At 71.7% G+C, this 24,300-nt stretch overlaps 1 protein-coding gene across 1 annotated transcript; it reads right to left on the reverse strand.

Moving 5' to 3' along the window:
- Window positions 1-147: 147 nt before the first annotated feature.
- AATK (apoptosis associated tyrosine kinase) lies at window positions 148-23,257 on the reverse strand. The gene is made up of 14 exons (XM_068914192.1): window positions 23,151-23,257; window positions 13,805-13,938; window positions 12,257-12,398; window positions 11,273-11,352; window positions 10,907-11,025; window positions 10,468-10,555; window positions 10,254-10,387; window positions 9,502-9,586; window positions 7,972-8,093; window positions 7,627-7,776; window positions 4,228-7,021; window positions 3,962-4,115; window positions 3,623-3,850; window positions 148-2,887 (listed from the first exon to the last, which is right to left on the reverse strand). The coding sequence occupies exons 1-14, from the start codon at window positions 23,236-23,238 to the stop codon at window positions 2,859-2,861; spliced, it is 4,347 nt and encodes a 1,448-aa protein (XP_068770293.1). The 5' UTR covers window positions 23,239-23,257; the 3' UTR covers window positions 148-2,858.
- Window positions 23,258-24,300: the final 1,043 nt, after the last annotated feature.

The following is a 24,300-nucleotide window of genomic DNA, read 5'->3' on the forward strand; positions in this document are numbered from 1 at the left end:
AGCTGAAGCGCAGAAAAGCGGCGTCTCCCCCGGGGACCCGCTGGCCCCGGCGGCCGGTGGCCCATCCTGCCCCGCTCGGCGGCCGGCAGCGCCCGGGCCGCCGCTGGCCCTTCCTGCTCGCCAGCAATGACGGGGGCAGGAAACAGCTTACGATATTTTAAAAACTTTATTATCGGCCCGATGAGATTTGACACACATGCTGGGAGCTGTATGGAAATCAGCACTGATTAAAAAATACAGCAGTTATGACCCGTATTGATAAAATATACAATGTAATAATAGCCTTTCTATTAAAAAAAATACTCCAAGACATAGCTCTGTTCTCATGCTGCCCTCCAGAGGCAGATACCTTTGCGTCCATAGACCAAAACCCTGGGGTGGGCGTGCAGGGAAGGAGCGGGGACGGGAAGGGCGCCCCGGCCGCGGTGCCCAGCACGGCCGGGGGTGCCGGGAGCCCGCGCGGGTGCTGCCCCGATGGCATCGTGCCGAATGGGAGACCGAGGGGCGGCTGGGAGGGGAGGGAGCTACAGCTGCCCCCTGCACCGTGGTGGAGCAGCGCGGGCTGAGCCGGGCTTGCACCGGGCTGGGGGCTGCGGTGGGGGCACGGGGCCACCGCAGGAGCCGCCCTGCAGCGCGGGGCAGGGGTTATGGGCTGGGCTGGGGCCAGAAAACACTTAATTAAAAAGATAATTAAATTAAAGTCAGCAAATTGAAAAGAACTGCTAGCTGGCTGCAGCAGGAGACGCACCCCACGGTGGCGAGGTCCTGGGCTGGCAGAGCTGGGGGCGGGGGGGGGGGGGGGGGGACAGGTGAGTAATACTGCAAAATTTTTGCAAGGTTGGCAAGGCACCACCCTGGCAGGCGGCCATGGCCAGCCCTGGCCTAAAAAGCCAAGCGGACCCAGGCTGAGCAGCAGCTTCAGTGCCCAAGGCTGGCCCCACATGGCAAAGCAGGACGAGGTGGAAGGGGAATTGAATTAATGCTAAGCGGCGGCTGCTCCTTAAAACTGGAGCATGAGCACCCGCACGGGCATGGGGTTTTTTTTTTTTTTTGGGGGGGGGGGGGCGCAGGCACGTGGGCCTTCAGGAGCCTGGGGAGTGGGGGGGTCAGAGCTGCAGCCCGTGGGCGCTCTGCCCCAGCGCTGCAGCAAAGCTGGCTTGGGTGCACCACCAAAAGCCGGCCGGGGTGGGGGGGAACCCTGAGCAAGGCGCATCGCCCGCTGCCCACCTGGGTGCAGCTCGCTGCCGGCTGACGCAGAGCCGAAGGGGCTCCAGCCACACGACCGGGAGCCACGCCGGCTCCGGCTCTGCATGATGCCCCAACACCACCTCCCCTGGGGCAACCGCGGGCAGGCGGTGCCGGACAGCGCGACCGGGCTGGAACCAGCCGCCGGGGCTCGGTTCGGGGGAGCCCTGCGGGCCCCGAAGCCGGATGCAGCCTGGCGGGAGAGTCGTGCTGCGCCGGAGCCGGCTCAGGCGGGTGCTGCCCGCTTGGAGCGAGTGGCTGGAGCAGGGACGGGAGGGAAGGGCTAAAGTGCTGCTCCTGCCCCATGGCCACACAGCAAGGGGGGAAAAGGAGGGTCGAGTGGTTTTGGGGGGGGGGGGGAGGGGGAGATGTTTCCCTGTGCACATGCACTTGTGCATGCATCCTGTGTGTATATGCACATACACACGTGCCCACATGTGCACGCACACGCATGCACACACACGCGCGCGCACATGCACACGGCAGGCAGACGTCAGCCCAGGCTGCAGGAGCTGGGGGCGAGGGGCAGCGACGGGGAGAGGGTGCATGTCTCACCTCAGGGTTTGGTCTATAGGCCCCCAAAGGAAACACAGCCCTGATTTCAAGGTTTCGAGCAGCTCCGTTTCGTTCCAGTCCCTTCTGGAAGTTGGAATTGCACAATTATCCTAAGCCTCAAATGGCTTTTTAAAAAACAAAAACAAATGAACAAACAAACCGCGAGAACTCGCCCCCCCCCCAAAAAAAAAAAAAGCCTCGACAAACTCTTCACATCTCTTTGGCAACAATAACTTAAAATCGCATCAATGTGAATTCGGTCAACAGCAAGTTTTTTTTTTTTCTTTTTCCTTTTGTTTAAATACAAAAATAGTCAGGTTGGCAGTTCCCTCCTTAGCTACACGACTGGCAGCGCCGGGCTGCCTCGCCTCGGGCGGGCGCAGGGGAGCGTGCCGAAATCCCGTGGGAGTCAGACCGGCCCCAGCCCCGGCCGGGGAGGGAAGCGGGATGAGCTCGGCGGCTGCAAAGCCCCCGGCAGCAAGGCCAAGACGGGACTTGCTGGCGGCGGTGGTGGGAAACGGCGCGGCCGGGGCACCCGCGCCCGGCCGGGGCATGGAGGTGCGGGACGGCCAAGCTCACTACACAGTGGGGAAAAGGGACGTGGGGACGCAGAGGGGACATCACAGGGGGGAAGAAGCTGGGGCAGGGGGATGTCGCTGGGTGAGGATCTGCAAATGTTAGCAAGGTCAGGGCACTACCCTTTAAATGCTATAATTTATATATATATATGTGTGAATATATATATATAGATATATATATATATGTCTATTTATACACACACACGCACACACACACACACCCCCCTCGCACACGCACGCGCACGCACGGCCGTCACCCACCGCCTCGCCCCAGGCCGCCCCCAGCCCACCTCCAACTAGCAGCAGCAAACAAACTCCTTCCAATAAAATCTGCCTTAAAAAAATAGAGCAAGGTCCCAGGAGTCCACGGGCCAGGCCCCACCCCCGGCCCCCGGCCGTCCGTCCGTCCGTCCGTCTGTCCCCTGCGGCCCCCAGCGGATGCCGCTGCCAAGGGAAATCCCCGGTGAGCAGGCGGGTGGCTCACTCCCTGTCGCCGTCCTCGCTGCTGCCTGGAACGGAGCGGAGAGGCGGCCTCAGCGCCCGGCGCGCGGGGACGGGCACCACGGTGCAGCCGGGCGTCCTCCGGCGCGCGGGGACGGGCACCACGGTGCAGCCGGGTGTCCTCTGGCGCACGGGGACGGGCATCGTGGCCAGGCGTCCACCGGCACGCGGGGACGGGCACCACGGTGCAGCCGAGCATCCTCTGGTGCACGGGGACGGGCACCACGGTGCAGCCAGGCGTCCCCCAGCGCACGGGGACGGGCACCAGGGCCGAGCATCCTCCGGCGCGCGGGGACGGGCACCACGGTGCAGCCGGGCGTCCTCCGGCGCGCAGGGACGGGCACCACGGTGCAGCCGGGCGTCCTCTGGTGCATGGGGACGGGCACTGTGGTGCAGCCAGGCGTCCCCCAGCGCACGGGGACGGGCACCAGGGCCGAGCATCCTCCGGCGCGCGGGGACGGGCACCACGGTGCAGCCGGGCGTCCTCCGGCGCGCAGGGACGGGCACCACGGTGCAGCCGAGCATCCTCTGGTGCGCGGGGACGGGCACTGTGGTGCAGCCAGGCGTCCCCCGGCGCACGGGGACGGGCACCAGGGCCGAGCATCCTCCGGCGCGTGGGGACGGGCACCACAGTGCAGCTGGGCATCCTCCGGCGCGCGGGGACGGGATGCAGGAGCCGGCGCTCCAGCACCACCGGGCGCCATCCCTTGGCCCCAGGACCCAGCGCCGCCGCAGGGACTCACCTCCGACGGAGTCCATGTCCGAGTCGGAGACGTGGGTGATGGAGAAGCGGGACACGGGGGCCGGCGAGACGGTGAAGCGGGAGAACTGGAGCGGCAGCACCTGCTTCTGGGCCGGCAGCAGGGAGGCGACGGCCGGGGGGGGCTCCGCCGGCGTCCCCGCCAGCGAGGACATCAGGGACGCCTTCACCGGCATGAGCGGGAAGTCGTCGTCCCACTCGAAGCCGCCGCCTGGGACGCGGAGCGAGAGGGCTGGGGCGGCCGGTGGCCGGGGACGCCGCCGGCCGCCCCCGCCGCCCCCCGCCACCCCCTGTCCCCAGGGACCCCCGACCCCACTCTTACTCTCTTCCGACGCGTTGCCGTCCGAGCAGTGGTCCGAGGCGCTCAGCCGCTCCGCCGGGCTGGCGGGGCCAGGGCCGCCGCCGGCCGGGGGCCGCCCCAAAGGCTCGGGGACGTCCGGGAAGCTCTGCTCACCCAGCTCCCGCGTGGGACTTTCCTGGGCAAGAGGAGACCCGTTGGGAAACGGCCCCGGCCCCGTTGCTGGAGACGGGGGGCCCCCCCGGACCGCCGGGTGCAGCGGGCGCCCTGGGCACGACCGAGCCCCTCACCTGGTCGAAGAGGTAGATGGTGACATCGTCGAAGAAGGACACGGCCTTCTTCTTGCGCTCCAGGTCCTCGCAGAAGGAGGCCGAGAGCAGGCTGGGCATCTTGAGGAGGCTCCGCAGGTTCCTGGCGCTGTGGCTCTCGGCCACCACGATGGGCACGGCCGCCGGCTCGTCCTCGCTCTCCTCGCTCTGCTCCTGGATGTTGTAGCAGCGCAGCTCCTCGTCCGACTCGTCGCTGTCCTCCGTGTCCTCCTCCTCCTCCTCGGGCTCCTCTCGCCGCTCCGGGGCGGGCGCCCGCGGCTCCCTGGCGGCCGGCAGCAGGCAGCCCCCCGGCAGCGGCCGGCGGGGACCCCCCTCCGGCTGCCCCGGCCCGGGCGGCGCAGTCTGTTCGCCCCCAGCCTCGTCTCCCCCCAGTCCGGAGACGCCCTCGGACGCGGCCGGGTCCCCCCGGGCCACCTCCTCGGGGCTGGCGGCCACCGGCGACAAGAAGAAGGTCTTGGGCGGCACGGAGCCCGCCGGGACGCCGGGGAGCGCGGGACACGCGTCCCCGTCGGGGCTCGTCGGGGACCGGTCGGGCCCCGGTCGCGGCCCCCGCTGGTGCTCCCCACCTCCGCCCTCCGCGAACGCCCCGGGTGCTTCCGTCCCCGCCGGCGGCACGGCGCCGCCGGGAGCCTCCGGAGGCTCCCGCGCCGCCCCAGGGGCTCGTGCCAAGTCCGGGGCGCGGGGCCGGGCGCCCTCCTTCTCCGCGGCCGGGGCGTCGGAGCCGTCGCTGTCCTCGCCGTCCTTGGGGCCCCGCTCGGCCTCGGCGTCGTAGTCGGAGAAGTAGGCAGAGTCGCGGTAGGGGTCCTCCTCGGCGAGGCCGTGGAGCTCGGCGGCCGAGGGTGCCACACCGGCCCCCTCGCTCCCCGCCGGCCCCTTCCCCAGCGGGCCCAAGGCCTCCGGCTCCCGGGGCTCGTGGGGCTCCTTGAGGACGAACTCGGGCGACTCGTTGTTCTCGGTGTCGTAGCCGCTGTCGAGCGCCCTGGGCTGGCTGGAGGGCGCGAAGGCCGTGGGGCTGAAGGCCTCGCAGGAGCTGGCGGTGGACGGGATGTCCAGGGACTCCAGCGAGTCCGGCGTCCCCACCTGCTTCTGCAGCGACTTGAAAGCCGGGGCGGCGTCCGCCCGCTCCGCGTAGTCGCCCGAGAAGTCGGTGAAGACGCCGGAGGTGAGCTCCGCCGTGTCCTCGTCGCTCCCCTCGTCCGCGCCGGGGAAGCTGGCGCTGGAGAAGCTCTTGTCCGGCGGCCGGTCCGCGTCGGCCACGGGACACCGGCCGTCCTCGGCGGCGGCCGGCGCGGGGGCCTCCGGCGCGGGGCGGGCGCCGGGCTCCGCGGCGGCCGGGGTGGCGGCAGCCGGCGGGGCCACCTCGGCCGCGGGGCTGGTGTGCCGCGGGCATGCCGGGGCCCCCGCTCCGGGGACGCCCCCCGGCGCCGCCGTCTCCGCCTGGCCGAGGGCGGCTGAGTCGCGGCGCTGCCCGGCCGGGGGCGGCGGGGAGGGCGAGCGGCGAGGGGAGGAGGAGGAGGAGGAGGAGGAGGAGACGCCGGCGCTTGGCACGGCCGCCGGCTCCGGCCGGGACCCGCCGTCCTCGCCGGGGGGCTGCTCCTGCAGCGCCCGCCGGCCGCCCTGGCCCCGCGGCGAGCCAGCGAGCTGGGGCGGGTCGCGCGGCACCGTGCCCAGCGGCTTGGCCATGAGCCCCCGGAAGGTGATCATGTGCCGGTAGCACCAGCTGTCGCCGCTGTTGTTGTTGCAGGAGCTGTTGGAGGCCCAGGGCTCGGCCCCCGCCGGCCCGCCCCGGCCCGGGGGGCTCTGCTCGCCACGGCCCCGCGGGCTGCCAGCCGGCTTCCCCGACGGCGAGACGCCCAGCGGGTCGGCGAAGATGTCCTGCCGCCCGCCGGCCACGGGCCAGTCCTGGCGCTGGGCCGCCAGCTGCTCTTCCTCCTCCTCCTCCTCTTCCTCCTCCTCCTCCTGCAGCAGGTAGCGGTCGGCCCCATCGCGGGCGGGCAGCTCGTAGCCGCGGGGCCGCGGCCGGCGGCAAGCGTAGGGGCCGTAGCCGGCCGGCTCCCAGGCGCCCCGGCCGGCGGGCGCGGGGCCCAGCAGCGGCTCCGCGTCGAGGGAGGCGGCGGGGCTGGCGGCATCGGCGTCGAGGTTGCCGCCCGGCGGGCTGGCGGGCCTCCACGGCGGCGAGCCGGCGTAGCCGAGCTCGGCGCCGCCCTCCGCCGGCCCCTCGATGCGGATGTAGTACTCGCTGCCCAGCGAGGGGCTGCGGGCGCCCAGGATGGGCACCACGCCGGGCGCCGGCGGCCCCGCACTGCCCTGTCGCTCGCACGCGTAGCAGGAGGGCGAGAGGCCGAGGCTGAGGCGCCCCGCCGAGGTGGCCGGGTAGTAGAGCTCGTGGTAGCGGGCGGCGCTGCCGGGGCTCAGGCCGCCCAGCGGCGCCTGGAAGTGCTCGGTCTTGGTGTGCTCCCACTTGTACTCGAAGTTGAGGCCGTGGCTGGTCTCCATGACGGTGAGGACGTCGTCGCCGTCCGCCGGGAAGCCGTCGGCCGCGAACTGCTCCAGCAGCGGGAAGGAGGAGAGCTCGGCGCCGGGGTGGCCGGCGCCGGAGCTGCCGCCGTTGGGCTTCATGGAGTTCCAGCGCTTCTCGAACTCCTCCTCGGCCTCCGTGGCCCCTTTGGCGCAGAGGTAGGAGAGCAGCAGGTGGACCTCCTCCGCCGTCGGGCGCTGCTCGGGCTGCAGCCAGCAGAACTGCATCACCTCGTACCTGCCGCGGCGGAGAGCGGGTAGTCAGTGCCGGCTGCGCGCCTGCACCACGTCCCCTGTGCCCGTGCGAGCCATGGGGCCCGTGCAAGGCCCCCTGAGAGATCCCTGCGTACAACCACCTGCGAGACCCCTGCACATGGCCACCTGAGAGACCCCCCCCCGCCCCAGTGCATGGCCACCTGCAAGACCTCTGTGTGTGCACGGCCACCTGCGAGATCCCCTCACATGGCCACCTGCAAGACCCTCATGTATGACCACCTGCAAGACCCCTACGCATGGCCCCCTGAGAGACCCCGTGCACATGGCCACCTGCAAGACCCCCCCCTCCCATGCATGGCCACCTGAGAGACCCCTGCGTGTGCACGGCCACCTGCAAGATCTCCTGCACATGGTCATCTGCAAGACCCCCTGTGTACAACCACCTGCAAGACCCCTGCAGGGCCATCTGCAAGACCCCCTGCACATGGCCACCTGTGAGACCCCCCGTGTACAACCACCTGCAAGACCCCTGCGCATGGCCACCTGCGAGACCCCCCGCGCAGAGCCGTGGCTCCCAGCTCCGTTGCGCATCCCGGCCGCGGCGAGGACGGAGGACGGGCTCCTCACCAGCGCTCCGACAGCGTCAGCTTCAGCTGGGGCTTGGGCAACTTGAGCTGCTGCTCCTTGATGGCGTAGGCGAGCACCTGCCGGTCGGAGTAGTGGTCGTAGGGCTGGCTGCCCAGCTCGAACAGCTCCCAGATGGTGACGCCCAGCGACCTGCGGGGCAAGGAGGAGCCCTTTGCACCCCTGTGCCAGCCGGTGGCCTCAGGACCGCTCTGCCCCGGCGCGTCCCAGCGCTGCCCGCTCCACGGCGGCCAGGACGTGGGCTCTGCCCCGTCCTTGCACCGCGTGGCCACCTCTCCTCCAGCCCACACCACCCTCGGGCGGCAGGTCCCCGCGCGCCCCGCTCACCAGACGTTGCTGGATTTGGTCTGGTCGACGATGAGCAGGTTGCCGTGGACCTCGTCGATGAGCTCGGGGGCGATCCAGCGCAGCGGCACCCACAGCTGGTCGGCCGTCACGAAGTAGTCGTCCTGCCAAGTATGCAGGGTCAGTACGAGAAGAGAACGTCAAACCTACGTGTCAGGGACCGGCACGCCGCGGCGCCCGCGGGACCCCCAGCCCTGCCCGTGCCGGCCGCCCCACGCCCCCAGCCCCGACCCTCCCCGGGTCCCCGACCCCGCAGCACGCACCCCCCCCCAGCGCAGCCTTCCTCTCTCCCTGCCCCTTCCCACCGCCTCCCTCTCCCCGCTGGCCCCGCAGCCTCCTCCCGCCTCACTCCCTCCACTCCCCAGGGATTTTGGGGGCCGGCGGCCGCAGGGAGCACGCTGGCCCGAAGCACCAGGAGCTCCGGAGCCACGGAGAGACGCCAAGGGCAGGCACCACTGGCGCTCGGGGGGAAAAGCCCCGTGCACGCTCACGGAGAGCTGCCGGGCTGGGGAGCACGAGCACCCGCAGTGCCGGCCCGGGGACGAGGCGGCTGGCAGGGGCCAGCGCCGGCCGGGTTGCTGCAGGGTCGCCTGAAGGCTCTGGGGGGCTTGTCTGCGTCCAGCCCCCTGGAAAAGCCCGTGCCCAGAGGGCTGCTCGGCCTTGCTGGGAAGGGAGGGAAGGGAAGGGAACGAGGGGGTGTCTGGGTGTGTGGGTGGGCACACGCATGCGTGCCTCTGTGCAACGTGTGCGTGTGTGCGAGTGTGTGTGTGTGTGCAGGTCTATTCAGGCTGTATGTGTGTGCAGGGCTCTGTGCAGTGCCGTATCGGTGCATGCATACATGCACAGCTCTGTGCAGTGTGCGTGTGCAGGGCTCTGTGCAGTGCCGTATCGGTGCATGCATACATGCACAGCTCTGTGCAGTGCGTGTGCGTGTGCAGGGCTCTGTGCAGTGCCGTATCGGTGCATGCATACATGCACAGCTCTGTGCAGTGCGTGTGCGTGTGCAGGGCTCTGTGCAGTGCCATATCGGTGCATGCATACATGCACAGCTCTGTGCAGTGTGCGTGTGCAGGGCTCTGTGCAGTGCCGTATCGGTGCATGCATACATGCACAGCTCTGTGCAGTGTGCGTGTGCAGGGCTCTGTGCAGTGCCGTATCGGTGCATGCATACATGCACAGCTCTGTGCAGTGTGCGTGTGCAGGGCTCTGTGCAGTGCCGTATCGGTGCATGCATACCTGCACAGCTCTGTGCTGTGTGTGCGTGTAGGTGTGCACGAAGGGCTCTGTGCGGTGCCATAAGTGTGTGCACGCATATGTGCCCTGCTCTGTGCAGTGCCCCATGCGTGCGTGTATGTGTGTGCGCGGATGCAAGGCTCTGAAGTGAGGGGGGGGGAGGCAGCACCATGGCCCGAGTCCCCCCGCGCCCAGCCTGCGTCGCAGCCCCGGCAGGAGCCGGCCGGGCGCTGCTGCCAGGCCCCGCTCTGCACCCCCCCGCACCCCGAGCAGCCTTACTTTGTACTTGCAGTGCGAGAGCCCGTAGTCCCCGATCTTGACGGTCAGGTCGGCGGTGAGCAGGCAGTTCCGCAGAGCCAGGTCACTGCCGGGGAGACACCGCGCCGCTGGGACCCGCCGCCAGGCTCGCGGGCGAGGGCTCGGCGCGGCCGCCGGCCCCGCTGCCCAGCGCCGGCCGTGCCGATAAGCAGCCACCAAATGCACAGCAGGAATTCCTGCGCGGCGCTCCAGCTGCGCCTCGTCCCTCTCGCCGCCCGCCGAGCCGAGCACAACGGAGGTTGCCTGGGCAACATAAGCCCTGGCATTTCCTAACGGTGCAGCCGGGCCGCGGCTCTGCACCGGCCCCGCAGTGGCGCGCGCCGACGGGCAGCCCGCGGCGGGCGCCGGCTGGGGGCTCCCACGCCGGCAGGCTCAGGAGGGCGACCCCGGGCGCAGGCAGGGCGCCCCGGCGCTGGGATGCCCGTAGGAAACCCCCTCTCCAGTGCACCCAGGACCCCTGGACGGCGGGGCTGGACCCCAGGCCACCCCCATCGGGACCCGCCAGCAGAGCCCGGCGGCGGCAGGGAAGATCCGGCAGCCCGCGATGGCAGCGCGCCCCCCTCCTCAACAAAATCACTGATGCTGGAGTCTCCGTGTGCAACTCACTCAGCACCAGGATATTGTTGGGCAGGAGGAGCAGACGGTGGAGCGGGAGCCCCGGCGCCCCGGGGCCGAGCCGTGCCGCGCCGCCGCGCCGCGAGGGGCGAGCGTACCTGTGAACGTAGTTGTTCCTGTGCAGGTGCAGGACGCCGCAGGCCACCTCGCAGGCCATCCGCTGCAGGGTCAGGGGGTCCGGCGTCATGGAGTCGGCCCCCCGGCAGCTCCGCAGGTATCCCTTGAGGTCGCCCTGGAGGGCAGCGCCGGCCGTCAGCCCCGGCCGCCCGCGGCGCGGGGCGGGGGGCGATGCTCGGGGGGCGCGGGACTCACCAGCGGGCAGAACTCCATGACCAGCAGGTAGGGGGTGACCTCGGCGCACTGGGCCAGGCACTGCAGCAGGTTGGTGTGCTGGAGAGCCCTGCGCGGGGCAGAGAGCGCGGGGCACGCGTCGGCCCGAGGCAACCTCGGCAGCGCCGCTCGGGCGCCGGCTACGCCCTGGGGACGGGTACCACCACGTCCCAGCGCCCCGAGCCACAATGGGGCGTTTGTTCAGCGCTCGCGGGGCATCGCAGCCCTCCCCTCGTCCCTCCGCGCCCATGACCTCACTGCAACCCGCGGCCCCCCGCGCCGCGGGCCGGCCCTCCGGCCACCCCCCTGCACCGCCTTCATCTTGCCGGGAAGGAGCCGCGGGGCGCCCGGCGGAGGGGCAGCGGGGGCCTGGGGCCGAGCCGGGCCGCCGGCAGAGCGCTCGGCGCTGCTCCGAGCCCACCTGTAGGGCTGCGCTTCCTCCAGGAACTGCATCTGGTCCTGCACGCTGGCGCTCGCCTTCAGCTCCTTCACCACCACCTGGGTGCTGCTGATGCCCGAGTTCACCTCGCCCAGGAACACCTGCGGGCGACGGGCGGGCACGTCCCCTCCATCGGCACCACCACCACCACCCGCCCTCGGGGACTCCCCGCAGCCGGCGCCGCCTCGCTGCGCGGGGACGACGCCAGCGCCCAGACCCCGCTGGGGCACAAAAGCGGCAACGGCCCCCCCCGCAGGGACCAGACCCTGCCACCGAGGAGCCCCGGCAGGGTGCTGGCCCCACCGGAGGCGCAGCCCGACCGCGCGCTTGGCCGGCCCCTGCTCTCACCTTCCCGAACCAGCCGTGCCCGATCTCCTTGAGGTACAGCAGGCTCTGCCGCCCCAGGTCCGCCGACTTGAGGAGCTGCACTGTAACAGAGCGCATCCAGCTGGCCGCGCGCCCGAGCGCCCGGCCCCGGCCCTGCCCGCCCGGGTTACCCGCCTGCGCCGGCCGAGCCCCGCGCACCCCTCCGTGCCGCCCGGCGCCGCTCCCGGGGTGCCCTCCATCGGCGTCTCCGGCAGGCTCCCAGCCCGGGGGGGGGGGGGCCAGCGCCCGCAGCCGGCGGATGCCCCCTTCCTCTTGCGGCCGCGCTGTCGGAGGGGGGACGCGGGGCGCCGGCGTCCCCGGCCAGCCCCCCCCCCGGCGGGGCCGGCGAGAGCCAAGACCCCGCCGAGCTGGCACCCGGGGCTGGAGCCGGGCGCCTGGCGGAGCGCTGGCATTTAGCCCCCTTCTCCGGGGGCGGGCCGGTCCCCCCCCTTACCCCCCCCCCCGGGCGCAGGACCGGCCCCCCGGCAGCAATAGAGCCATTGTCGGGCCGGGCCGCGACACTGCGGCCATTCTCCGGGCGGCAGCGCCCGGCCCCTTCCCGGCAGCCGCCGGATTCCTCTCCCACTCGCGGGCCGGGGGCCGGCGGGGGTCGGGGCTGCACCCCGACGGGGGGGACGCGCGCGGCTCCCCCCTCGGACCACCCAACGGGGGGGACACGCGCGGCTCCCCCCCTCGGACCACCCAACGGGGGGGGGGACACGCGCGGCTCCCCCCCTCGGACCACCCGACGGGGGGGGGGGACACGCGCGGCTCCCCCCCTCGGACCACCCGACGGGGGGGGGGGGACGAGCGCGGCTCCCCCCGGACCACCCGATGGGGGGGGACACGCGCGGCTCCCCCCGGACCACCCGACGGGGGGGAGCCGGGCAGCAGGCGCAGCTCCTGCTGCCCCCCGCCCCGTCCACCCCCGCCCCGGCGGGGCCGCGCCGTCGCGGCGCCGCTTACCTGAGCGCCCCGGCTGCTTGGCCATGGGCAGCGAGACCTCGGTGAGGGGCAGCACGTAGACCTCGGGGCCATGCTGCGGGGCGGGCGAGCCCTGCGCCGAGAAGCCGCCGGCGTAGTCGTCCCCCTCGGCGTTTTCAAACTCCTGCGCCGGGGCGGCGGGCAGAGAGCGAGCGGAGCGCGCTGGCCCCCGGCTCGCCGCCGCCGCCCCGACGGGGCGCCCCCCCCCCGCCGCCCCCCCGCGCCGGCCGAAGGCCGCCTCGGCCAGCAGGTAGCACAGGCTGAGCATCCCGCCCGGCTCGGCCCTGCCGCATGGTGCCCGGCGCTGCCCGCCGCCGCCCGGCCCCGCCGCTATATACCCGCCGCGGGGGGCTCGGGGTCCCCCCGGCCGCGGCGGTTACACAACCCGGCGTCTCCCCCCCCCCCCCCGCCTGACCCCCGCGGGCGCCGCAAGCCTCCACAAAAATCCCAGCAATTAGGGCAAAACTGTTTCTCCGGCACATTCTGTGCCTGTGAGGTCAGGGAGCCTCCCACCCCCGGGGGCGAGCGGGGTGGGACCGCGGCGCCTTAACCGTGCCGTGGCCTGGCCCCGGGCAGCGCCGCAGGCAGCCGCCGCCGGTACGGCCCGCGGCGGTGCTGAGCCCGCCGGGGCTCGGGGTACGAGCAACAGCGATGCTGAGCCCTGCAGCGTCCAGGCCTGGAGCAGAGCAGGGAGCCCGGCTGGGGTCAGGATATGGCCAGCAGCGATGCTGAGCCCTGCAGTGTCCAGGCCTGGAGCAGAGCAGGGAACCCAGCTGGGGTCAGGATATGGCCAGCAGCGATGCTGAGCCCAGCTGGGGTCAGGATATGGCCAGCAGCGATGCTGAGCCCTGCAGTGTCCAGGCCTGGAGCAGAGCAGGGAACCCAGCTGGGGTCAGGATATGGCCAGCAGCGATGCTGAGCCCAGCTGGGGTCAGGATATGGCCAGCAGCGATGCTGAGCCCTGCAGTGTCCAGGCCTGGAGCAGAGCAGGGAACCCGGCTGGGGTCAGGATATGACCAACAGTGATGCTGAGCCCTGCAGCACCCAGGCCTGGAGCAGAGCAGGGAGCCCGGCTGGGGTCAGGATATGGCCAGCAGCGATGCTGAGCCCTGCAGCACCCAGGCCTGGAGCAGAGCAGGGAGCCCGGCTGGGGTCAGGATATGGCCAGCAGCGATGCTGAGCCCGGTGGGGCTCAGGGTACGGCCCGCAGCGATGCTGAGCCCTGCAGCATCCAGGCCTGGAGCAGAGCAGGGAGCCCGGCTGGGGCCAGGATACAGCCTGCAGCGGTGCTGAGCCCAGCTGGGACCAGAGTGGGCATAGCCAGGGCGCTGTGGGCACGGGTGCTGAGCTCCCCTGTGCGATGCCGGCCCGAGCTGGGCCGGGGGGACCCTGTCCCGGGCGCGGAGCAGAGCCGGGGCCCCCGTCCTTCCCGCTGGGGAAGGACTGAGCCAGCTGAGACCCCTGCTCTCAGTGCATGCAAGGCTGCAGCCCCCGCCAGCCCGGGCTCCCCGGCACGGCGCCGGCGCCCACCTTGAAGCCGATGTCTCCCTTCTTGCAGCACAGGCAGGCCAACATGAGGAAGATGAAGGTGAAGAGCCCGGAGAAGGAAACCGCCACGACGGCCAGCGAGGAGGACCAGGAGAGCTCGCTAAGGGGGGTGCCGTCTGCGGGGACACGCGGGGGCGCCGCGATCAGCGGCCCGGGCTGGGGGGGGGGGGGGGCGCCCGGGGCGGGTCGGGGCTTCGGCAGGGAGCATCCTGCCGGGACCCCCGTCCCGGGTGCCGCCAGCACGCGGGTCCCCCGGCAGGCTGCTTGCTGCCGGCGCGGCAGGGACTCCGCGACGGCCCCGCGGGGTGCGTCATGCCGACCCCGCGGCACCCTTCAGCCAGAGCTCCCCGCGCGATCCGCCTGCTCAGCCGACGGGGAGCCCCTCTCCCGAGCCGCCCAGGGCACGGGACGGCACGGCCGGCGGGAGCCCCGGCCTCGCCGCCCTCCCCGAAAACGCCCAGGGTCTGCCCAAAGGACGCGGCGGCGGCGCGGGGGGCAAATCCTGCCGCCGGGGCAGGCGCCGCGCCGCTGGCCCCGCGGCCCCCGGCGCGCCTCCACCTCGGGGAGCTCCTGCTAGAGCTTGCACAGGCGCTCGAGAGCCATCTTCGAGCGCGCCGCGGTACAAAGCCGAGGCTGGGAGGAGCCGGGGGTGGCTTTCTCTCGCCGTTCAGCTGGTTTCCATGGTGAACACACTTTGTGCAGCGAATGTCACCATTTTCCTTGGATAGTGGGACAGCAAGAGAGAAAATGACTCACTGAAAAGAGCCTTTTGAGCACCGACAGGGGAGCGGAGGACAGCGACAGAAGCCGTTCCAAAAGGGACCGTCGGCAGCGCCGCTCCGCGGCCTCCGCTCCGGAAACGCATCTTTGTAATGAACCAGTTCCCAAAACAATACATCGATGATGTCTGCTTTGTCCTGCCTCAGTTTCCCCACCTGCAAAAGCAGCTACCCCAGAGCCGCGACTGCCCAGGCCGAGCGTCGCCGTCGCCGGCCGAAGCCGAGCCGCTGCCCGCTCCCTGCCGACGGGCTGGAGGCGGCCGGCACGGCGGGGGGAGCCCGGCACCGCTTCAGAGGCCAGGCAGCGCGTCTGCTCCGAAAACCAGGACCTGCGCCTGCAGCACCGGCGGCCGGAGCAGAGGGCCGGGAGCGCCGGGCCGCGGGCAGCCGGGCTGAGAACGGCCCGCTCGGTGCAGCGCCCAGCCTGGCAGGAAGACCCAGGCCGGTGAGAGCCCAGCGGGAACCTGCTGCATCATTTGCGCAGCAAACGGCGCCGAAGGGGCAGCCCAGGGACTCGGCGCGCGGGGGCCGGGGACCCGCCTGGCAGAGGGGCACGGATGCAACCCCGGCGGCCCCGGCACCTGCCTCCGCCCCGGCTCCGGCTCCGGCTCCCGCAGGCGGGAGCAGAACAGGAGCAGGATGGGTGACGGCGGGTGCAGCCGGGCCCCCCCTGCCCCCCAAGCCCGCTCACCGGCAGCGCACCGAGCCCGGCCCGGCGCAGACGGGGCACGCCACGCAGCCTGTTGCATCGCCCGCCCGGCCTCGGACGCGGCCCCCCAGCGCCTCGTTCCCCAGAGGAGCGAGAAAAGCTGCCGTCCTCATAGGTGGCCCGGGTCAAGGCCGGGGTGCCGGCCCCCGGCACGGCGCCCTGCCCGGCTCCACCGCGCCGGGAGCCGGCGGCAGCCCTGCCCGGCTCCTTTGCTGACTCACGTTTGCCGAGCGCCTGCGGACGCCTCGCCAGCCATCGCCGGCAGCGGGAGCCGCGCCGGGCTCGGGAGATGCTGCGGCGGCGGCTCGCCTCCCCGCCGGGCGCCGCCGGCTGCGGCTGACGTGGGCGGAAGGGAAGAGCCTGGGGCTGCCCGCGGCACGGGGCGAAGCCCGCGCGCGGCCGGCTCGGCCGAGGGCGCCCCGAGGCACGGCGGCGCCCGGCGCCGGCAAGGCAGAACCGGCCCGCGCGGAGCCCACCCAGCCGGGCCGTGCACCCCAAACATCAGAGCGTGCCCCAAAACCAGGGCCGAGCGGCAGCCCCGCGGAGCGGCCCCGGAGAGCGGCACGGCTCTCGCCTGGCCTCCTGCGGCTCGCCCTGCCGTGCCTCAGTTTCCCCATCCGTAAGACCCGGGGGGGGGGGGGGGCTGCGCGGCGGCAGGACAGGCTGCAGCGGGGCAGCGGCGCCGCTTCGCCCTGCGCCCCCCGCGGACCCCCCGCCTCCAGACGCGCGGCGCCGTGCGTCCCGCTGCTCTCCTCGCGCCTCTTTCCGTGCCGGTGCGTCCAACCGACGCAGAGGTATTTTAAAAGGGGGTTTTCCTGCCTCTTAATTCTGTTTTTATCAGCTTGGGATAAATCGGCAGTACAAAAAGAATGAGACGGAAAATAGGAAAAGATCATTCGTCGCTTTCTGGCATAACGAAATAGAAAGCAGGAATGTAAAAGTACAGGCTAAACCGCATCACTGTTGGGCATACACCAAGCACGTCAGTTTGATTAGAAACGAAAAATCAAGTTCCTATATCAAAGCCCCTGCCGCTGCACGCCGGCCCTTCGGAGGCTTACAGCCCACCGCAACCCACGCTGCTCTCCTCCTTTTTGTACAAAAACCTTAAAAAAGAAATGCCAAGCAATATAAAAAAAAAAAAATCTGATTATTTACATCAAGCCCTATTGGCCGCTGGTTCAGGTGAGGCTGGAGGTCGGTCACACGCCGGCGGGGAGGCCGCGGCCGCGCCGCCGCACGCCCGGCCCGGCGCCCGGCCGAGCGGCGCCCCGCGGTGCCGGCCCCGGCGGCCACGAGCTCCCGGCCGGCGGAGGAGCTTTACGTAACGGCAGGAGGGAGGCAGCACGGAGCGGGGCAGCCTATTTTTATCAGAAACGCTCAGTTACGAAACGCCAAGCTGCAGCTGCGGAGAGGAGCGGGGCCGCGGGCGAGGGCCGGGCGAGGGGCCGCGGGACCCCGGATGGGAGCTGGGCGAGGGCCCGCGGGACCCTGGATGGGGGCCGGGCGAGGGGCCGCGGGACCCCGGGCGAGGGCCGGGCAGGGGACCACGGGACCCTGGATGGGAGCCGGGCGAGGGGCCGTGGGACCCCGGGCGAGGGGCCGGGCGGGGGGCCGCGGGACCCTGGGCAAGGGGCCAGGCAGGGGGCTGCGGGACCCTGGGCAAGGGGCCGGGCGGGGGGCCGTGGGACCCCGGGCAAGGGCTAGGCGAGGGGCCGCGGGACCCCGGATGGGGGCCGGGTGAGGGGCCGCGGGACCCTGGATGGGGGCTGGGCGAGGGGCCACGGGACCCCGGATGGGGGGCCGGGCAGGGGGCCGCGGGACCCCGGGCGAGGGCTAGGCGAGGGGCCGCGGGACCCTGGATGGGGGGCCGGGCGGGGGGCCGCAGGACCCCGGGCGAGGGCTAGGCGAGGGGCCGCGGGACCCCGGATGGGGGCCGGGCAGGGGGCCGCGGGACCCCGGATGGGAGCTGGGCAGGGGGCCGCAGGACCCTGGGCGAGGGGCCGGGCGGGGGGCCGCGGGACCCCGGATGGGAGCTGGGCCGGGCGGGGGGCCGCGGGACCCTGGGCGAGGGGCCGGGCGGGGGGCCGCGGGACCCCGGATGGGAGCTGGGCAGGGGGCCGCGGGACCCTGGGCGAGGGGCCGGGCGAGGGGCTGCGGGACCCCGGATGGGAGCTGGGCGAGGGGCCGCGGGACCCCGGGCGAGGGGCTGGGTGAGGGGCAGGCGAGGGGCCGCGGGACCCCGGGCAGCCCCCGCCTCCGGGCGGCAGCAACGGCAGCGCCTCGCCCCGAGACGCCAGCCCGGACGTCGGGAATCTCCCTGCTCGCCTTGCCGCCCCGGTTTCCGGAGGAACACGCTGCTCGGCCGCGCGGCGCCTGGGCAGGCCCAAGGTCTCCCCGGCAAGCCGGAGACGGCGCGCAGAGGGGAAGGGGCCTGGAGACCCCACAGCGCCGTGATTTCAACCAGCAGTTTCAGCGTGGCGGAGCCCACAGCGCCGACGGCGGGTGCCGTGCATCCACGCAGCGCCCGACCCGGCAGCCCGCCGCCCCTCGGACCCAGCCCGCTGCTCGCGGCCGCGCACCGAGCTCCCAGCAGAGCCTCCTCTGCGGCGCACGCCGGCCCGTGCAGCCAACGCCTCGCCGCCACCCTCCCGCGGGGTCCCACCTCTCGGGCAGCAGCACCGAGCCCAATCCCTCCACGCCGCGGCGCTGGGGCTCAGCATCGCCGCTGGCCCCAGGGCCCGGGCGCGCTCGCCCGCCGGGCGCAGCGGGTGCTGCAGCCGCCTCCGCAGCAGGCGAGGCCGCGAGCACCGGCGGCCTCCGTCCGTCTGTCCGGGCTGCGCGCGGGAGCCCGTCCGGCCCCGAAGCACGCCGCGGGCCGGCGGGGCGCGCTGCCCGCGAGCAGACGGACGAGGCCGGCCCCCGCTCAGCCGCGCGACGGGAGCCGCTTCATTTGCTGCGTTTGCCTCCGCTGGAATTTTCCCTCGCTCCAGTAATTAAAACCAACCGCTGCAACACGGACGCGGGCGGCAGGCAGCTGCGGCTGCCGGCGGGGAAGGGCCCGGAGCGGGACCCCGCGCCCCACGGCTCGGCCCGTCCCGAGCCGCGCGGCAGCCGCTCCGCGGGCGCTCCCCTGCGGCACCGCGCGCGGGGCTCCCCGACGCAGCCGCCAGCCGTCAAGACAATCACTTCTATAAAGGGACGGCCGAGGCGTCCCAAGGCGACGGGCCGGGCCGGACCGAGCCCGGCACCCTCTGCCCTGCGCCCCAGCAGTCGGGGCGATGGATGCCCAGAGGAGGTTTATTCCCCCGTCGCCGGGCGTGCTGACTCAGCAGGGCTCGTCCCTCCCCGGTCCGCCCCGGTGCCCCTCTCCAACCCTCCCACGCGGGAGCGGGTGCTCCCGGGCGCCCCGGAGCATCCCTGCCCCGGCAGCGGCCGCGGGGCTCAGCCTTCCCGGGGGAAAGCCCCGCGAGGGGACCCGCGCTGGGACGCCTGCAGGGCCCGGGAGAAGCCGGAGAGGGGCAGAGCCCTGCCGGGGACCCCCGTCCCCCCCCTCACCCCCCGTGCGTGCACGGAGCAGCGGCTCCCGGTGCCTTCGCCGGGCTCGGCGCTGCCCACGGGGCACAAATCGGTTCAGTGGCGGCATTAGAGCCGCTCACGTCCCGTTCGACCTGAGCACGAGAGCCGTCCCTCCGGGGAGGGATTTTCCAACCCGGAGAATTAGCAAGGACGGAGGAAGGAGCAGGTCACCGGCTCGGGCCGGCGGGAGCTCGCGGGCTGCTCGGCCCGTCGCGTCCCCGGACGGGGCGCGCGGGGCCGGGAGCCCGCGCTGCCTCTGCCGAGAGAGATCCGAGCCCTCTCAACCCCGGCGTATTAATTTCCCCTAATTGGCTTTGACAAGGATCCGTATCGCCATCCAAAACGCAATCAGGCGTGGGCGCGGGGCGGGGGGGCACCGAGCGGGGAGGAGGAGGGGGAGGCAGCGGCACCCCGGGGCGAGCGCAGCCGGCGGCCGCCCAATCCCTCGTCCCGGCGGAGAGGGGCCGGCGCCCTGCTGCACTGCAGCGCGGCTCACGGCCGGCTTGCGCGGGAGAGCGCGGCTTCCCACCTCGGCTGCTCGCAGCTCACAGGGCGGCGCGTGCCTCCCTGCCGCAGCAGCAGCTTCCATCGCCCGCCTGCAGCCCTCCCGGCCCCAAATCTTCCCTTTGCTTCCAAGCCCAGGCGGCGCCTTCGCCCGTCCCCACCGCCCCCTGCGTCGCTGGGGACCTGCGGCCGCGCTCCGCTCGGGAGCGGGGACCGAGCACTGCAGCAGGTTGCCCAGAGAGGTGGTGGAGTCTCCTTCCCTGGAGATAATCCAAACCCGCCTGGACCTGATCCTGTGCAATGTGCTCTAGAGGCCCCTGCTTGAGCCGGGGCGGGGGGGGACTAGACGACCTCCAGAGGTCCCTGCCAACCTCAACCGCTCTGTGATTCTGTGAGCACCTGGCATGTGTCCAGGAGCACCACGCACGTGTCCAGGAGCACCATGCACTTGTCTGCGGTGGGGAGCACCATGCGCTTGTCTGGGGACACAACGCGCAAGCCCATGGCCCCAGATCCGGGCTGCCACGGGTCCCTCCAGGTGCTCCGGCCCCTTTCCCGTCACAGTGACGGTAACACAGGCCTCGGAGCAGCAGCGCTCACCGAGCGTCACTGCTGGGGGGAGGATGGCAGCACGGGCTCGTTGGGCCTGTAAATACCAGGCCCCCACGCAGGCTCGCTCCCCGTCATCGCCAGCCCCACGGCGAGCCAGAGCGGCTCCCGCGACGGCCACGCGTCCATCCGAGCCACCCCGGGGCCAGCCGATGCCGTGCTGACGTTGCAGCGCTCCCCTGCTGAAGAGCAGGGCAGCAGCCACGCACGGGCGCTTCGGGGCGTTTCGGCGGGCTGCACCTCCCCACCTCGGCTGGCTGGGCCCGGGGCGCCGGGGCTCGCCGTCGGCCGAGGGGGTTTGCAGCCTCTGGGGACCCCGGCTCTGGAGGGGGGACGCCAGCAGGAGCTGCGGCGCGGCGGGACGGAGCAGCGCGGCTCCGAGCGCAGAGCTGGCTGCACGCACAGCCGCGCCGCAGCCAGCCCCGCCGCGCCTGCAGCTCTCCCAGGGTTATTTTGCTCTGAAAAAAAAAAAAAGGTAGGGGAAGAAATACACGGTGGGGGGAAACGAAGGAGATGTTTCTAGCAATTTCAAAACGCTCTCCGCAGCCTGAGCCCCAGGGAAGCCCCGGGCTGGGAGCGAGGGACACGCGGCGCTGCGGCACAGGGAGCGGGTCCGGCACCGGCAGGCGCCCGGCTGCCCTGCGCACGGCGGGGATATTCCTGCTGCAGGGCAATCCTCGGAGCCAGAGGAGGCAGGAGCGGGGCCCACCCTCACCCCGGCCAGCCGGGATGCGCCGGCGGGGAGGAAGGAGCCGGAGGCGCCGGGCGCCCCGGGACGCGCCGAGCCCCCGAGCTCGCGCAGCCGCCCTGGAGCAGGGCGACGGCACAGGGAGGCCACGAAGGCAGAAAACAGCCCTTTCCCACCCCGCCAGGCCGGAGAGGCGTCCTCCCGGCCCGACGGCTGCTCCAGACTAAACCGCAGAAGGATTTGGGTGCCTTCGACCCCAAAGCGGAGCGCCCCCGGCGCCGCGCAGTCGGACCTGGCATCCCCCGGGCCGCCGCCGGCTCGCCGCGCACCCACGCGCCGGCGCTTCCCGGTCCGGCCCGCAGACTAGCGAAGCGAGAACATCGGAGGCTCCAGGGGGACCAGAAGCCGCAGGGGACGCGGACGGGGATCTCGTCTCTGGAGACCCCGGAGCCGGGCAGGAGAAGGGCGGCAAACTGGGCAGCAAAAATGGGACAAAACCCACCAGAACGGGGACCGCGCCGCCGGCTCCCCCCCGCCTGCCCCTGCACCCCATCGCGTGCGCCCACGGCCTCGGCCTCGTCCCCGGCAGCGCCGCGCTCCGCCCGGCCGCCCCGCCGGCGCGGGAAAATCCGGCCGGGAACGTCCCTGCTCTTTTAAAAGGAGCACAAAGTCCTCCGAGGTCCCCGCAAGCCCGCAGTGCCATCCCCTCCTCGCAAAGCGCCTCGTTCTCTCCTCTGCAGAAACCAGCAACGAGCAGGAAAACCGGGCTGGCGAAGGAGGCCAGCGGGGCCGGCCGACACGACGTACCGCCAAGCGTACAAACCCAGCAAAACCCGTGAAACCGAGAAGACGTTTTTTCCCCCTTTAATTTCTTCCCCTGACAGTAATCGTAGGTGTCAGTTGCAACAGCAGCAGGCAGAGTCCTCGACTCGGGAGCGTGCTCAGGCAGCGCGGCGAGAGGCAGCAGCGTAAAACCTTCTTGCTTAAAGATTTTTAAATCAAAAGTGTCCTGAAAATCCTCAGTTGGACAGGATTAGCATGGCAGATTGGGTGCTTCATGAAGACACGGCGAAAAATTATACTGAGGGCTAAGGTCGGTAAATACACCTTCGTTCCCAATGTTACAACATTTTAGATGCAAATAGAGAGGTTTCCTTCCTCACCTACATCAGCACCCAGGAGGCTGCGGACAAGCCGCCAGCAGCAGACCTGGTCCAGCCGCCGGGGCTCGGCCCCTCACGTCGCTCCCTGGGCCCGGACCGTCCGCAGGCACCAAAGCACGAGCCACACACACGGAGAGGGCATTTTGCAAAGGAAGGAATGGAAATGAGAAATCCTATTTTGGGCAGATGCTGAAGCACTGCAGTGACATCCAAAGCTTTCATTGAGCTCGTATCCAGCAAAGGAAACGCTTAGTTTCTTTTGCATTAATTTATTGATAAAGGACTTGATATAAAAGGCTCAGAGATGGCAAGAGGGCCCAGAGCCGGCCTGCCAGGTGGTGTGCTGCCCGACCCCTGCGCCGTTTTTCTGTATTTTGGTAAACAAAGGGATGGTGCCGGGCACGCCGCAAGCTCTGGGAAGACGTTTGCCCTCGGGTCACTTTGGATTTCCTACGCAGCCAGATCGGTGCCTGCTCTCGGGGGAGCCGGTCCAGCGCGAGGGCTTCACCACAGCCTTCGCACGGGCAGCTCGACACGTCGAGAGGCGTCGGAGGTAGGACCCCGGTCTCCCCGCATTTCTCGGCAGCAGCAGATTAGCGAAATGCAGAGGAGAGGGGGAGGCTTCTGCTGCAACAGCCCCCAAACACACACACAAAAGCCAGCCCCTGCTCTGCTGCTGTGTTTGCAGCGTGTTCCTGCAGATGCAACACAACCAAGGCCATAAAATAACCGCTTACATAACATCCTGCGCCTAATAACGCCCCGCACGCTCGCTTGCCGGCGCTGCTCCCTAATCACCCCCATGCTCGACAAAACGCAGCCCCGCTCCCCAGCCTTTCCCCCGACATCGCTGGCTTCCCTAAAGCGAGCGAGCGCCGGCCGGGGCGCCGGGCGTCCGCCGCCGGCATCTCCTCTCCCGGCAGCGCGCTGCCCTCCTCGCTCATCCTTGTTCCTGGCTTTTTAATTCACACCGACGCCGGCCGAGGCGGCGGGGACGCAACGGCGAGCGGCCGGGCGAGCGGTGCAGGGACGCGGGGCGGCGGGACCGGCGGGGGGGACCGGCCGGGGGGTCCGGCGGGGGGGACCGGCGGGGGGGTCCGGCCGGGGGGGTCCGGCCGGGGGGGACCGGCCGGGGGGGACCGGCGGGAGGGTCCGGCGGCGGGGACCGGCCGGGGGGGACCGGCCGGGGGGGACCGGCCGGGGGGGACCGGCGGGAGGGTCCGGCGGCGGGGACCGGCCGGGGGGGACCGGCCGGGGGGGACCGGCCGGGGGGGACCGGCGGGGACGCGGCACTCACCGGGGTCGAAGTGGGAGCTGAAGGCGAGGCTGGGGCTGAGGAAGGCGGCCGACATGGCAGCGGCGGCGGCGGCGGCGAGGCGGCCCATGGCCGGCGGCGGCGGGAGCCTCACGGCCGCCCGGCTGCCGGGGCCGCCCCGCGACGCGCCGCCCGGCTCCCGCGGCCCCGCGCTGGGCTCGGCGGCGGCGGCGGCGGCGGCTCCTCCTCCATGGCGGCCGCCGCGGCCCCGCGCCCCGTGCCCGGGGAGGGGCCGTGCCGCCGCCGCCGCCGCCGTCGAGCGAGCGGCTGGGGCGGGGGGCGCGGGAGGAGGCGCCGCTGCCTCCGGACCGGGACCCCCCCCACCCGCCAGCCCCGCGGTGGGGGGATGAGAGACCCCCCGCCAGCCCCATTTCAGGGGATTTGGGACCCCTAGCCCCGCGGTGGGGGGATGAGAGACCCCCCGCCAGCCCCATTTCAGGGGATTTGGGACCCCCAGCCCTGCACTGGGGGATGAGAGACCCCCCCAACCCCATTTCAGGGGATTTGGGACCCCCAGCCCCACGGTGGGGGGATGAGAGACCCCCCCCAGCCCCATTTCAGGGGATTTGGGACCCCCAGCCCCACGGTGGGGGGATGAGGGACTACCCCAGCCCCATTTCAGGGGATTTGGGATCCCCAGCCCCGCGGTGGGGGGATGAGAGACCCCCCCAGCCCCATTTCAGGGGATTTGGGACCCCCAGCCCCACGGTGGGGGGATGAGAGACCCCCCCCAGCCCCATTTCAGGGGATTTGGGACCCCCAGCCCCGCGGTGGGGGGATGAGAGACCCCCGCCAACCCCATTTCAGGGGATTTGGGACCCCCAGCCCCACGGTGGGGGGATGAGAGACCCCCCCCAGCCCCATTTCAGGGGATTTGGGACCCCCAGCCCCGCGGTGGGGGGATGAGAGACCCCCCCAGCCCCATTTCAGGGGATTTGGGACCCCCAGCCCCGCGGTGGGGGGATGAGGGACCCCCCCCAGCCCCATTTCAGGGGATTTGGGATCCCCAGCCCCACGGTGGGGTGATGAGAGACCCCCCCCAACCCCATTTCAGGGGATTTGGGACCCCCAGCCCCGCGGTGGGGGGATGAGAGACCCCCCGACAGCCCCATTTCAGGGGATTTGGGACCCC

Source organism: Struthio camelus, chromosome 19 (assembly GCF_040807025.1).
Source record: "Struthio camelus isolate bStrCam1 chromosome 19, bStrCam1.hap1, whole genome shotgun sequence".
In the NCBI taxonomy this organism is placed as follows: domain Eukaryota; kingdom Metazoa; phylum Chordata; class Aves; order Struthioniformes; family Struthionidae; genus Struthio; species Struthio camelus.